This window comes from Apostichopus japonicus, chromosome 14, assembly GCF_037975245.1.
Source record: "Apostichopus japonicus isolate 1M-3 chromosome 14, ASM3797524v1, whole genome shotgun sequence".
Taxonomy (NCBI): Eukaryota; Metazoa; Echinodermata; class Holothuroidea; order Aspidochirotida; family Stichopodidae; genus Apostichopus; species Apostichopus japonicus.
This window is the reverse complement of record NC_092574.1, coordinates 10,272,476-10,286,045: the sequence shown is the minus strand read 5'-3', so window position 1 is coordinate 10,286,045 and position 13,570 is coordinate 10,272,476. Positions and strand designations below refer to the sequence as shown.

At 36.8% G+C, this 13,570-nt stretch overlaps 1 protein-coding gene across 4 annotated transcripts in view; it reads right to left on the bottom strand.

The window, feature by feature from the left end:
- The window catches only part of LOC139979541 (uncharacterized), a 118,867-nt gene that overhangs the window by 16,070 nt on the left and 89,227 nt on the right, over positions 1-13,570 (bottom strand). For all 4 annotated transcript variants that reach the window (XR_011797203.1, XR_011797204.1, XM_071990458.1 and 1 more), the window contains exons 8-11: positions 12,374-12,535; positions 3,897-4,133; positions 2,880-3,014; positions 697-834 (exon numbers count right to left, since the gene is read on the bottom strand). Coding sequence is in view for 2 of the 4 variants with exons in the window: in XM_071990458.1 (XP_071846559.1) it covers positions 697-834; positions 2,880-3,014; positions 3,897-4,133; positions 12,374-12,535 (672 nt within the window). In the remaining 2 variants the exon portion in view is untranslated. The remainder of the gene's footprint in view (positions 1-696; positions 835-2,879; positions 3,015-3,896; positions 4,134-12,373; positions 12,536-13,570) is intronic.

Below are 13,570 nucleotides of genomic sequence, written 5' to 3'. Positions count from 1 at the left end.
TTACCTGAAACTAGTTCTGCTCACGATTTACTCTTTTCTATTTACACAGAACAGTCAACGTAATAACTAACTCTTTCTTATATTTCTTTACCGATTATTCGACAACTACCCCGAAATTAGTGATTCAATCAATCTAAACCAATGTTTATTAATTTATAGTATTTCTGACAATTTTATTTGGCATGGGGTGGTTTTTGTCCCGGTGGTTGATATTGAAGCACCCAGAACAAGAATATTTTGTGTTGGAAAACCTAAATTATATTTTGTCCTTTAAATAAGTAAATCATTATCCTTAATGTAACTATATAAGTTCTGAATATATCAAGCCACTGTCCTTTTTTTTCACATTCTATATTGTCTCCTTGATCAATGTATCCCGTAGAGATCTGATTTAACGAACTTTGTAATTTATAGCCTTTTGTTGAATAACTGTAGAGTCTTATGTCATATCCCACAAATTTGAAGATTTATAATTGGATTATGCCAAAGTTGAGTTCCAGTAAAAACTAATCTACGTTGAATTCGAACGAGATTTTCTGGTAATGTTTTTAGTGATTTCAATTAATTTAGTTACAGGGTTATAACTACCAGATAAGAAACTGAAATGTTATCAAGTTGATTGTTGTTTTTTTTTTTCAATTGACTTAAAGTTGACTTTGTGCCCCTACAGTTACGAGTACACAAATGTAGACATACTTGGTTGTGTTGATTCTGTTGGAATCGAAGATGGATCCGCTTGAAGCACTGGTGCAAGGTCCACTTGGGCCGCATTGCCGGCGTCTGGTACAATCATGGCGGCAAATTCCCTAGAGCCGGTGGGAGCATTGATGGCTCCTATTTCGGTCAAATACAAAATAGAGAAAACAGAAAAATAGGAAGAAGGTTTTGGATTAATGTTTAACACAAATTTCCTTTGTTTATAGTTATGAATGTATTTCCATTATTAATCGCGACGCACAATAGCCAAACATCATTAGTTACCGTACAAACCAATATGAAGCAACAAATAAAACAGGAGAGGGGAGGAGAGGGGAGGAGAGGGGAGGAGAGGGAGGAGAGGGGAGGAGAGGGGAGAAGAGGGGAGAAGAGGGAGGGGAGTGGAGAAGAGGGAGGGGAGTGGAGGGGAGGGAGGAGAGGGGAGGAGAGGGGAGGAGAGGGAAGGGGAGGGGAGGGAGGTGATGGGGAGGAGAGGGGAGGAGAGGGGAGGAAAGGAGAGGGGAGGGGAGCAGAGCAGAGCAGAGGGGAGCAGAGAGGGAGCAGAGGGGAGCAGAGGAGAGCAGAGGGGAGAAAGACTTGAAGAGGGGAGGGGAGGAGAGGGGAGGGGATGAATCAAACAATATTCAAAATAGGATATCAATGGAAAAAATACTAATAATGTGGTGAATCCCAATAAGGTTTTGTCCATCGAGAAGTCTCGCTACACGGTAGGAAAACGTATACCAATCATAAAGGGTCATGTGACATGCTCCCAGGTGCTACTAACGTATTATTCATCCCTTTGTCGGTTCGAAGTGGTATACAGAGTCTCATAGACAAAGGAACACTAACGGCCCATTTACGGTAAAATTGCAAACTGCAAATATGTACCACTTAGCTAGAATCCATGCTCCGCGTAGCTTCACCAGTCAAGTGAGCACACGTGAGCACTTCACATGACCCTCCATGGTTCGTACGTCTTGTTTTGTTATTTTTTTGCGCTCGCGCGCGTCTCCTATTTGACGTAGTCGGTCCAGATTTATTGAATACACCGATTGTTTTGTCGAAATCGCAAATCACCAAACGACTTTGTTGGTGGAGATAACTTGCACGGATGTGAAAGTTCATAGGGACCAATGTCGAAACGACGCCTGTGTTTCTCTTCAAACGCGAATGAATAGTTGACGATAGTCAAGATAATGAAAAGCCTACCATTTGTATAGGGTTTTAGTATTTTTTGCTATAAGAAAACTGGTTAATAATTGCCTTTATGCAAATTTTTCGACTTTCTGATGTAGGTGTCAATATTTTGATTGGATATTCACGATGTTCAGTAGTTTGTGTGAGAAGTTCATTCAACGATATGTTTTTCAATGAGAAAGACATTAAACTTTAGTAAATATCAGGCAATATCTGTGAAATTTGATGCAATAGAAATGTTTGGAAGGGCATTGTCACAAAAATTAAGAATCGTGGTGATTCTACAATTTAGTTTCCGAGAATGAGAAGTCATTCTTGGAGAGTGATCAAACATAGTGTCATTGTTCTTCTTGAGAGGACATATATAAAGAGAGTTATTTCTCGAAGGAGGTTCGTGCTTTAAGGATTTAAGCTCCCTCATATATCCTTCGAAACTATATACCCTCTGCCTTTAAATTCCCCTCACACTCTCCAACCATACTTTTCTATGTCGAGAGTAATCTTTGAAAAGTTTACTCACATGCTTGTTCACACTTCTTAAGAGGACATAGTAAGAGAGTTATTTCTCGAAGGAGGTTCGTGCTCCAAATGTTTAGGCTCCCTCATATATCCTTCGATTGTATATACCCTCTGCCTTTAAATTCCCCTCCCACTGTCCAACCATACTTTTCAATGTCGAAAATAATCTTGAAGAAGTTTACTCACATGCATGGATTTTGTGAGTGTTTTCGATATGCCAACGATGAATGCACGAACGTGGCCTTTATGAGTTGGGGGTTAGCAAAGTTTTGGTCTCCAAACCTTCCATGTATCTCCAAATAATAATGTAACTGATCACACTAGAACCCTCTCATAGACATTTTGGTTCAAGGAAACTTAATGAGCAAGTAATGAACAAAGTCGATCCCTTCTTTAAAAGGCAACTCGTATCTAACTGTATCTATACGCAAAGGATGACGTCACAATGTACACAAACACCTTACCGTGAGGTATATTAATGGCTCCCAGAAAAGAATCGTCAATTGAGCGAGTAAACCTAAATGATGCTTCCTCGTTTGGATCATAAACGCCATCAATAGGGTCGACCAGTCGTGTTATTCTTAACTCAATAAACGGGGCTAAACAAGAAAGAAAGAGAGAGAGAAATGTGTATCCATGACAATATACCCAAGTCAACCAAATGAACAAAACATAAAAGGAAAAGGGGGGAGTTAAAGATATGAGTAATTTGTTGCATATATTGGTATGTGTGCATATTTTTTTTTAAATTGTTACATTAGGAATTTCCAATAAATTTCCATTTTCTTTTAACTGCAACGACGTTTGATTACGAAATTCTTAACTTGATGATTTGTTGTTGAAAAAGGTAAAGGTAAGACTATATTTACACGTATATGTGAGTTATCAATTGTATGAATAATTTAAGTTGTTTACGATAATTTGTGATATTAAATCTTTCCAATAACTTTCAGTTTCCCTTTACTGCCACTGTAAAACGGCCTTATAAGTCACATAGTACTTTTTATTGTTGTAGAAAAGTCACACAAAACAGAGCCTAGGCGCAAAGACCAATCCACTTTCAAACCTAGTCCTTTTACTTCGAGGTTGTACCGATATGATCACGACAATGTTACGTCGAGTAAGTATATAAATAGCATTTTTGCTTAAAAGTAAGATAAAAAGATTAAAAGTAAATATATATATATATATATATATATATATATATATATATATATATATATATATATATATATCACATATAATGGTGGCTAATATTCACAAAGAGTGCTCTATGCCAAGGCAGAGCTAGAATATCACATAATATACTTAACTAAACTATCATCATACTGCTACTCGGAGTTTCACGGGTACGGCTCGCGCACCGATCATCAGGCAACATATATATATATCGAATATTCACATAGTTTGTATATCTTGATATAAACTATTTAATAAAAACCGTTTAATGAAATCTTTTTAAAACTTCCAATATTACTTACTGCCACCAGGAACGACTTGGTAAGTCGCAGAATTGGCGACGTAGGAATCTTGTGAAGCTGTGATGATAAGACTAGAGAACATGGGAACGTCTAAAGCCGCTATACCATTATGGTCTGTTATATTCGACGATAACCGTCTACCATCGTCTGATTGGTCGAAGGCAGTTACAGTCGCTGACGGAACACCTAGATCCTCGGCGAGATCTTTCACAAGGATTCTAAGCGTTATTTTAGAAGCTGAAGTTGCGAGATAAGAAACCAAGAAATATTAATTTGATGATCACAAACAATAAAATATAAAAAAACCCACAAGGATAAAATAAAAATTTGAATGATGATATGTGCATCGCAAGTCATTGTTGTGTAGGTTTCTATACGACATAGAATACAAATCAATTTTTATAATACAAATCATTTTTCTTGTCTGTTTTAGCTATACAAGGCTATACATTTATCGGAATGGAAGAAATATATAGCTGAGATTGCCTTTCGGTAAATGTATAGTATGATTGTAGTATCTATTCGATAATGTATAAAAAGTTCTCACAATTGGATTGTCGCACTTTCTCTTCCTATTGTGCATATCTTGTCACTTTGATGGATGTTAATTTGTTGATTTGGTTTGCTTGCTTTCATGCTTGTGACACATAATTTCGGAATCGCGATGGTGAATGACATACAATGTAATATTAACGCCTTTAGCGGTAATATGCGTTTTCGTTCGAAACAGGTATCACAGACATTTGTTTTACTGAAATAGCGCCACCGATTTCACCATAGAAGCTCAATGTGATAAAAAACAGTTGTTAAAAAGTTGTCTTTAGTAACAATACGTATTGATACCAAGATCATCACTTAAAGTCTACGAATTAGATTCATCCGTTACTCAGTTTTACTTGTAGTTATTGCCCCAGTTCTGTCGTGGAGAGTAATAATGTGAACATTTCAATAGCTTAACGTAAATAATAAATCTCCGCTCCCAATTCTCTTAGATTAGGCCTATGTAGACAATATTTGTATAGCACGTATTCATGCTCAGGGAAGTTTGAACTATCTTGTGATCAACTGTTCTGTTGATACTTCAAAAGAAGATATCAAGTTTAGATTAAGACAATCAAATTCCCTAAACACACAAGAAGAACTGCAGTGCAGTAGCGCTATTTTACATCTTACTGTCACCCATCCCTCTGTTTTAATAACGTGACACATATGCATATCAGTGATTAATATAAGCCACTAAATTGCCAATAAGTAAGATGATAATTTCTACTGGGGTGACTCACAGAAGTTTTATCAGCACCTCATATACCAACCCGATTCTCCTTCTTTTCAACATACCTAGGCATATACTGTATTATTCGCTTCTTATTAACGTAAGGAAGATTGAGCAATGTGCAATAGTGAATGACTTGAATAAAGTACATCATCAAATTATCAACTTTGTATCAACTTGTATATTTTCAGTCCCTTGACAACCAGACTAATTAATAACCCACCTTAACACTACTGTGATCGCACCCATGACGTGTGGGAATACCACATCCTATTGAATACTAACGAATGAAACATGTTTTACTTTCGAGGCACTTTTGATATCTGTGTTATTTCCTTAAACCAACAATAATCATAATATCACTGGGCGTGACTCCATATACATGTGGGGAACAGACGCGGGAAACTTTGAAAGAGGTCTATAGTAGACTCACATTGTAGATCCGTTGGCAAGGAAACTTTAGGAAGTGATTCAATATTTGAAATCAAAATAGTTTACCGATATCTCGTTCCCTTCTGCTACATATATCCTTATGCGACCTTCGAATGTGCACAACTATGAAGGATAATCTCGTATCTGACTCACATTTCCCACGTTAATCGAAACTAGTAATATCCAGAACAAGTGGAGCTTTACAAAACTTGTAAAAACGGTGCTCTTGAGATAGAGATCATGTTGCATAGTTTAACTACAAGAGATGACGTCATCAAAAAGGATACTATTTTTTTACAAAGAACATAACTATTTACAGGATAAACATTTTGAGTTCAAGGATGCTTTTCTGTAACAGTTTAGTGCTCATATTGCCATATTGCTACCCTCTCCCCTTTCCACCCCCACCCCCCCCCCCCAAAAAGCGAGAAAGATTATCCAAATGAGTGTAGATATACCGTATATATTTATTTCCGTTAATGAAAGCAATATATTCTTGACAAATCTATAATGGTCTCCAAATAGGAAATCTAAAGCCATAACGTTCTTATGTTTTCCCATTAATCTAAGTATCGGGAGCTGATGTAATGATCTCCGTGTTAGAATACGGAATTCAGCCACTTTGTTTGATGAGCCACTGATGTTTAAAATGACAAAGTGTTATAAAAATGCAACTGCGAATGGTAATCCTTTAAACACCTCCGTACTATTTGCCGTATAGACATGGAATAACAACAACAAGTGTGCACTGGTATACGATTGCATATAGTTGCTTATAACGGCAGGCATCAGGCCTACACATATTTTAGGTTTTATATCACAATCCTATATAATGCAGACAATTTGAACAGAGGGATAGGTCTTTTCTAGGGCTAGGTCTTTCCTTTACCTTAATTGGTTGTCAAGCTCTTGAAGTTTCGTTCAGTCTCTGAAAATACTCCTTTAATCATAATGGCGATATCCTTAGTAAATATTCTCTCTTTATTTGAGTATGAATTCCAACTCGATGTTAACCAAATAGATTCCTCGTTCAATCTCTTTTTTTTTCTCTTTCACTGAATATTTTTGTCTAGTCTTCAAATGTCTACAAATTATATTTTAAAAACTTTCATTTTCCTTCTTCTTATCAAAACATGACGATTGATTCTCACGAAGATAAGCACAATTGTCAATGTCATCTTGTTTTTTGTTTTCATCGGTTTCGCAAGAACCTCGTCTTTCCATTATGGTAGGAGAATTTGTGGGGAGATTACATAGTGTCTGCAATTATTAACATATCTCTATATGTTACACCTTCTAGTTTTATATAGTTTCTTGTTTCTTAGCTTTGCACTCGCCGAATGAACAAAATGTATTCAATGTTCTTTCCGTAACACTTGATGACAATGACCAAGGACGAAGTCCTTGGACCTCTGGCTATTGTATGACCTTGATTCATGGAGGACAAACCCAACACTCATCAAAAGACAGAACTCTTGATTCATAGGCACTCACTCGTGTGGAGAATCTAGACTATCGGTTTGAAATTGAACCATAAAAGTGCACCCGCTATATTCCCATGCATATAACCAACACCGATAGTGAATTACAGATGTAACAGGGAGATGCTACTTATAACAGCTCTCTGGTTATAGGTTTAATCACGTCACTGCGGCAAGAACACGTATACTGGCGATATGGTGATGCGGAGGGGGAAGGGGGAAGGGATGGAGTGAAAAACACCTGCCGATTTCCTCACATTTGTATAAGACCGTAGACTGACTTATATAGTTTCACTTCATTGTGGTATTGGTCGCACGATTCGCGGAACCTGGGACTATTGCACTCGTCCGCACGGGGTTATGTCCACAAACAAAGGAAGCCATGCGGATGTATATATATATATATATATATATATATATATATATATGTATACATACATATATGTATCAATCTCTGGTACATATAGTAAAATGGTCAGGCAGAAATATATTATACATGTGTATATGTACTCTCTGTGTACGTGTACTTGTCTGTACATCCGTATCGGGTGCATTTATGTGTGTTTCGTATTCATTGTATGAAATCAAGCATTATTTGGTGAGATAATTATCACTACAAATGCTGATATTTGGAAAGTGTGTGAAGCATCATGGAATTTAAGCGAATCTTTGACGAATAAATACGGTTTAAATTTACGACAGGTCAAATAAATGTTAAGAATTTTCCAGACCCCGAACCTTTTATATTTGTAAATCAAAGAAGAGTAATAATTGAATGTGCTCCATAAATATAAAAAAAAAAGATATAGAAAGCAAATATAACTCGAAGGATCGGTGCGAAGGCTTATAAACAACAATTAAAATGGATAATAAACGAACTGAAAATGCATCGGAATGAGAGGTAACTTGCCGCTCTGGATTACTTGATCACGTTCAATAAGATTGATGTACAACAGTCACGTGATGTGAACCTCCAACGATGGTTGACTCCGCGGCAACCTCCTTACCGTTAGATATGTTATGTGTCGATAGATGTGTTATAATAGAATCCTCAATGTGTGTGGTAGTAACAGAGCCCGTAGTGTTTTCTGCACGTAGGCTTAAGATGCAATCCCTTATTCATCCAAGATAGTTACTGATAACAGTCAATCGTGACTTTGATCAATGCAACACAAAGTTCGTTCTCATATAGCAGTCCAAACATTGAACAACCTGATTGTTATGACTCTACCATTTCATCTCATATTACTGTTTTGTTTGGTTTTATTTAATTTTGTTTTTCTTTTCGTTTTTAATTTCTATCAACATTTCTCTGCTCAGTGTCGGAAGCACAGTAGGCCGTATCGACGTTATCACCTCCCAAATGATATTCAACCCTAACCCATCAACCTACGCATATTGGCTTACTCCAATCAGGGAGTTGTTCCATGACAACCCCCTGCTCCAATGATGTTTTCTTGTCCTCATGCGAACTGATCACAGCTCCGGTAGAACCAATCAGCTCAGTCAGTCAATGCTGGTACAGGGTACACCATTTCATCTGGGGACGTGTGTAGGCGACGTGTTATGAGAATACCATGGATTAGTTGGATGAGACAGGAGGTATAGGCTGACCTGCGCAGTGTATACTTTCAATTTATTATATGCAATGTTCTTATTGAAATGGTCTCAACAGTTTCCCTAAAACACACCCCTTTTTGAAGCTAACATCTGTCTTTCCTATTACTTAAGAATTGTGTGGACCATGCAGTGTTGCTTTTGTTGGCTATGTGCGAAAACAAATTGTGGGGGGTCTTTATGCTGAATTTAAATTTCCTTTTTCTTTCATGAACCTCATGTATAGCCTACTTTAACACCATCTCCGATATGCGTATATATCAGATGCTGAACACAATAAAGTACTATAGTTCGGTGTCATCAACCGTATACCTAATGAACGCTCGAACTCTTTTAATATAGCCATGACCTACAGAATGCATGTAGCGTCAAGTGAATCATGTTTCTTTTTTTTATCAAAGTTCAAATGTCTCCAAGGTTCTCTTGGGATTCATCGTAGACGGCCAGACTGAATTTGTCACATATTTTTGACAAAGTCAGATCGGATTAATGCTTTGTAACTATTCTGATTGCCCCGTATTAACCTCGGTGACCCTTTCTTGTATATGGGTTATATCTGTTGCATACTGCGGCTGATGGCTAAGTGGCGAGTGTATCGGGTCTTGGTCAGATCACCGTGGTGGGCTAGAAATTGATTAAGGTTAACGCTCTGAGATGAGAAAATAACCTGCACCACCAACACCATGGCAGTGATGCTAACAGGGACAGCCAGGCAGAGACTACAGTGAAAAGAGCAGATATTACAAACCATTGCTATCAAAAATGCCCGCGAAACAGTCTCAAATATTGTAATTCGGGCAGTAATTTACGGAATGCCAAATGTATCAAAAATGTCCAAAACTATATAAGCATGTCCAAAATAATATAAGCATGTCCAAAAAAATATAAGCATGTCCAAAAAATATAAGCATGTCCAAATTTATATAAACATATCGAAACTAATATAAGTATGTCCAAAAATAATATGATCATGCCCAAAATAATATGAGAGTGTCGAAAAATTATATGAACATGTCGAATGTAACTGCTAACTTCAACTTTTTAGTGAACATTTTGGCATCTGAATTCACGCCATCTGTTGCAAAATATCCAAAAAAATATAAGCATGTCCAAATTTATATAAACATGTCGAAACCAATATGAGTATGTCCAAAAATAATGAGAGCATGTCCAAAATGATGTAAGAGTGTCGAAAGACTATAAGAGCATGTCCAAAATATAAAAAAGTGTCGAAAAATAATACAAAAGTTTAGAGCGTAACTGCTCGATTCAACTTTGTAATGAACAGTCAGGCGTTTGAATTTTACGCCATATGTTCCAAATATCAAACTTTTTATTTTGGTATGCTGAAAACAAAAACACCATATCCAGCGTAACTTAAGACGATATACAGTTCATCCATTACCGTATTAGTGTGTGTGTTCATATTTTAATGATATTTCGATCAAGAACGATTTTATTTTCGAGGAAATATTAGTTGAGTTGTTTCGTAGCGCGAGTGATCAACCTGGCCCCAAGGTGCTGTAACTATCAGTGAGTTTAATACGAAGAACCACTGTGTCCAACATTCCACGCGGTTTAATCAATAATATGTAGTTGGCGAGTTCTTCCCACGTTTCCATCTTGAAATTTAGTTAAAAGGTGAGAGTGAAGATTAAACGTTGAATACCCCTAACCTAGGCTTATTTTTTTTTAATTCTGGGCTAGTGTCCGACTTCGCCTGGTAACCGTAATTAAGTGTCACAATTTTCCGTTAAAAAAGTAACACAGTATAGTAGTTCATTTTCACTGTCAACGTACGCATGTGTGATAACTACTGTACTGTTAGCGCTTGTGCATGTTGTACGTACTTTCGCACGTGAACTTCTTTGCCTTCGCAACAATATATGAATAATCTCAGCACCTCTAGGCAGGGCGAAACCACTCACATTACGTAGGGATGTAAAAAGGAAAAATGTTAGGTGATGGTCTTGTTTTTACATATTTTGAATTATTTGCGTCACAAAAACAGAAGAATATTTCAATAATATATTGTCATAATGATAACCATTGTGTCAGTTGATACAAATTACCTCCAAAGAAGGTATTGTAAGCTAATTTTTTTCGACATACCAATATAAAAGTTCGATATTTGAAACATTTGGCGTGACTTCAAACGCCAAAATGTTCATAACAAAGTTGAAGTTAGCAGTTACACTCGAGACTTCTATATTATTATTCGACACTCTCATATAATTTTGGGCGTGCTCATATTATATTTTGACATACTTATATGTGTTTGGACATGCTCTTATTATTTTTGGACATACTCATATTAGTTTCGACATGTTTATATAAATTTGGACATGCTCATATAAGTTTGGACATGCTTATATTTTATTGGATATTTTGCAACATATGGCGTAACTTAAAACGCCAAAATGTTCAAAACAAAATTGAATTAGGCAGTTACATTTGTCCCTCTTGTATTATTTTTCGACATTCTTTTAATATGTTGGACATGCTCATATAGTCTTTCGACACTCTCATATTATTTTGGACATGCTCTTATTATTTTTGGACATACTCATATTAGTTTCGACATGTTTATATAAATTTGGACATGCTTATATTATTTTGGACATGCTTATATTGCTTTGGACATTTTTGAAACGTATGGCATGCCGTAGTAATTCCTCTTGTGATTGTTTGAGTTGACCGAAGATGCATTAAAAAAGGAAAGATAAGTCTCGGTATTAGATGGGAGCTATATCGTATCCAGTTTCTCGTGGGTAAAGGTCAAATCATGCTGTGCACTGCGGTCTCGCCCAGCACTCTCCGTGTTCCTCTTAAATACAAAGTATCTAACACATGTGTGATCAAGTCGGCATTTACGTAAGGGGTTAAACTGGGTCTTATCAGGAAAACCTAAAAGTTGACATAACATCGTAGTCACAAATTCTATTTTGCGTTTCGGTGTGAGTATGTACCGCGAGAGTATAGGGAAATTCGTTACCATTCAACTGCTCGTTAGAACAATTTGGCTCCATTAAAACATTGTTATTGAGGATACAATGCTTCAACTTCCATATAATCCGGTAAAGTCTTAATTAATAGTTCCTTCCTTCTCAATCAGCAGTCTATTTTATATATAATTACCGGTCCATATCAAATGTTATAATTAGCATCCGAATCCTCAGTACTTTCAAAGCAAAGATTTAATATTAAGATGAGAGACTTGGTTGATGTTGACATGTGAAATATTTGCAGACGCATCGGTTATGAACTTCCATGGTTGAAACCGAGTAGGGTGTTAGATGTAATGACTTTAACATTTTCATGCTCAATCATTATGTCGCTTCCTTGATAACTTAAGAAAAGTCCCATCAAATTCGAAATCAATAAATTGTTTATTGAATGGGCCCATTATAAATTTTGAGGTGCGTCTAAGTAACCTACCGACCAAAAACCACACACTCATTCACTTTGAGTTTGAGTTCTTGACGGTGTTCATGAAAGAGGATTGGATGAGCAGACGGCTCAGTCAGTTTTGTATACGGTGCGTTTAAGACGAAATTTATCATGTGGCGGTATAGCGACATACTGTTTACCCATCACTCAACGCACGATTGCAATTGACAAAAACAAACATCTTAGTTTTATTTTGGCCAGAAGTCTTGACAGAATATACTCACGAGCACAGTCAATGCCGTCTCCAGTATGTCCACTCGGACAATCTCCGCAGTTAAAACTTCGGACCGAATCGACTTGTTCAAAGTCGATTGTGTCAACATCAACCTCAGTATCGGTGCACTCTGCGCCAGGAAAACATGGACTATCGCTGCATGTTCGACTATCTGTGGGCGAGTGACGGGAGGAAATGTTAACACATGATTGAATAGTTTGCCTTAAAATAGCTGTCTAATTTCTCGATCATTAGCAAATGAAGACTTCAAATAGGAGCTTGTCGTCGATAGTGAAAGGTTGTCAAAATATGAATTAGGCATAGGCTCGGGGTTGTCTTGGCATTTTAGCAGGGATCTCCGGCAACCGGTTCTCCTCATTCGTGTTGTGACCTATTTATCGTAGGTATTGAGAGGAATTGAACATATATACAGTAACATTTTAAGCGTAGGCTGCATATACGCTGACATAAATTGTTCAGCTTTGTTTCACACCAATACCGTTATTATCTTTGTGTGTATAGCCTAAGTGTTATAAATGTAGCTTTAGGATACTTTCCCTTATTATTGCACCTTTCAAATATTTCAATCCCGTTCCCTTGTAAAACCAACAAACTGAATCGTAAACGCTGATAAATAGTTTTTTAACGATTGACATTTGATGTTGTCAGTTGTGTAAACCAACCTATTTACGTGATTGTATTTCGCAAACTGTGACCAAAACATAACAGATGCCAACTAAAAATTTCGAAACAGATGTACACCCAACCTTGTTCATAGAGCCACAGCTAGAACAATGCAATTGCCAATATCGTTTGTTTGTCTCGATAGTCCCATTAATTAACAAGGTAGTTAAACTGTAAGCACGTATAAAACAAAGAATGTTGTGTACCATAAGAGGTAAATTACCTCACCTTTTTAAAATTATGATTTTTAGTATAGGCAGTTATTTATTATTTGTCGAGTCAAAAGTTTAAGTCAGATAGTTCTCTTTCTTAACACAAAAGGTTGCAGTCGTTACCCGAGAAACATCACAGATAGCGACAGAAAAGAACACTTCGGGTCAACGAACTAGGTTGAATATCTACTTTGGCGGTAAATGGGAATTCAGTATATGTATATATATATATACATATTTTATTAAAACTGTAGGTAAAACATTACATTTTTGCCCAAGCCATCTGCGCGGGATCAAAGTTAAAATGTGCT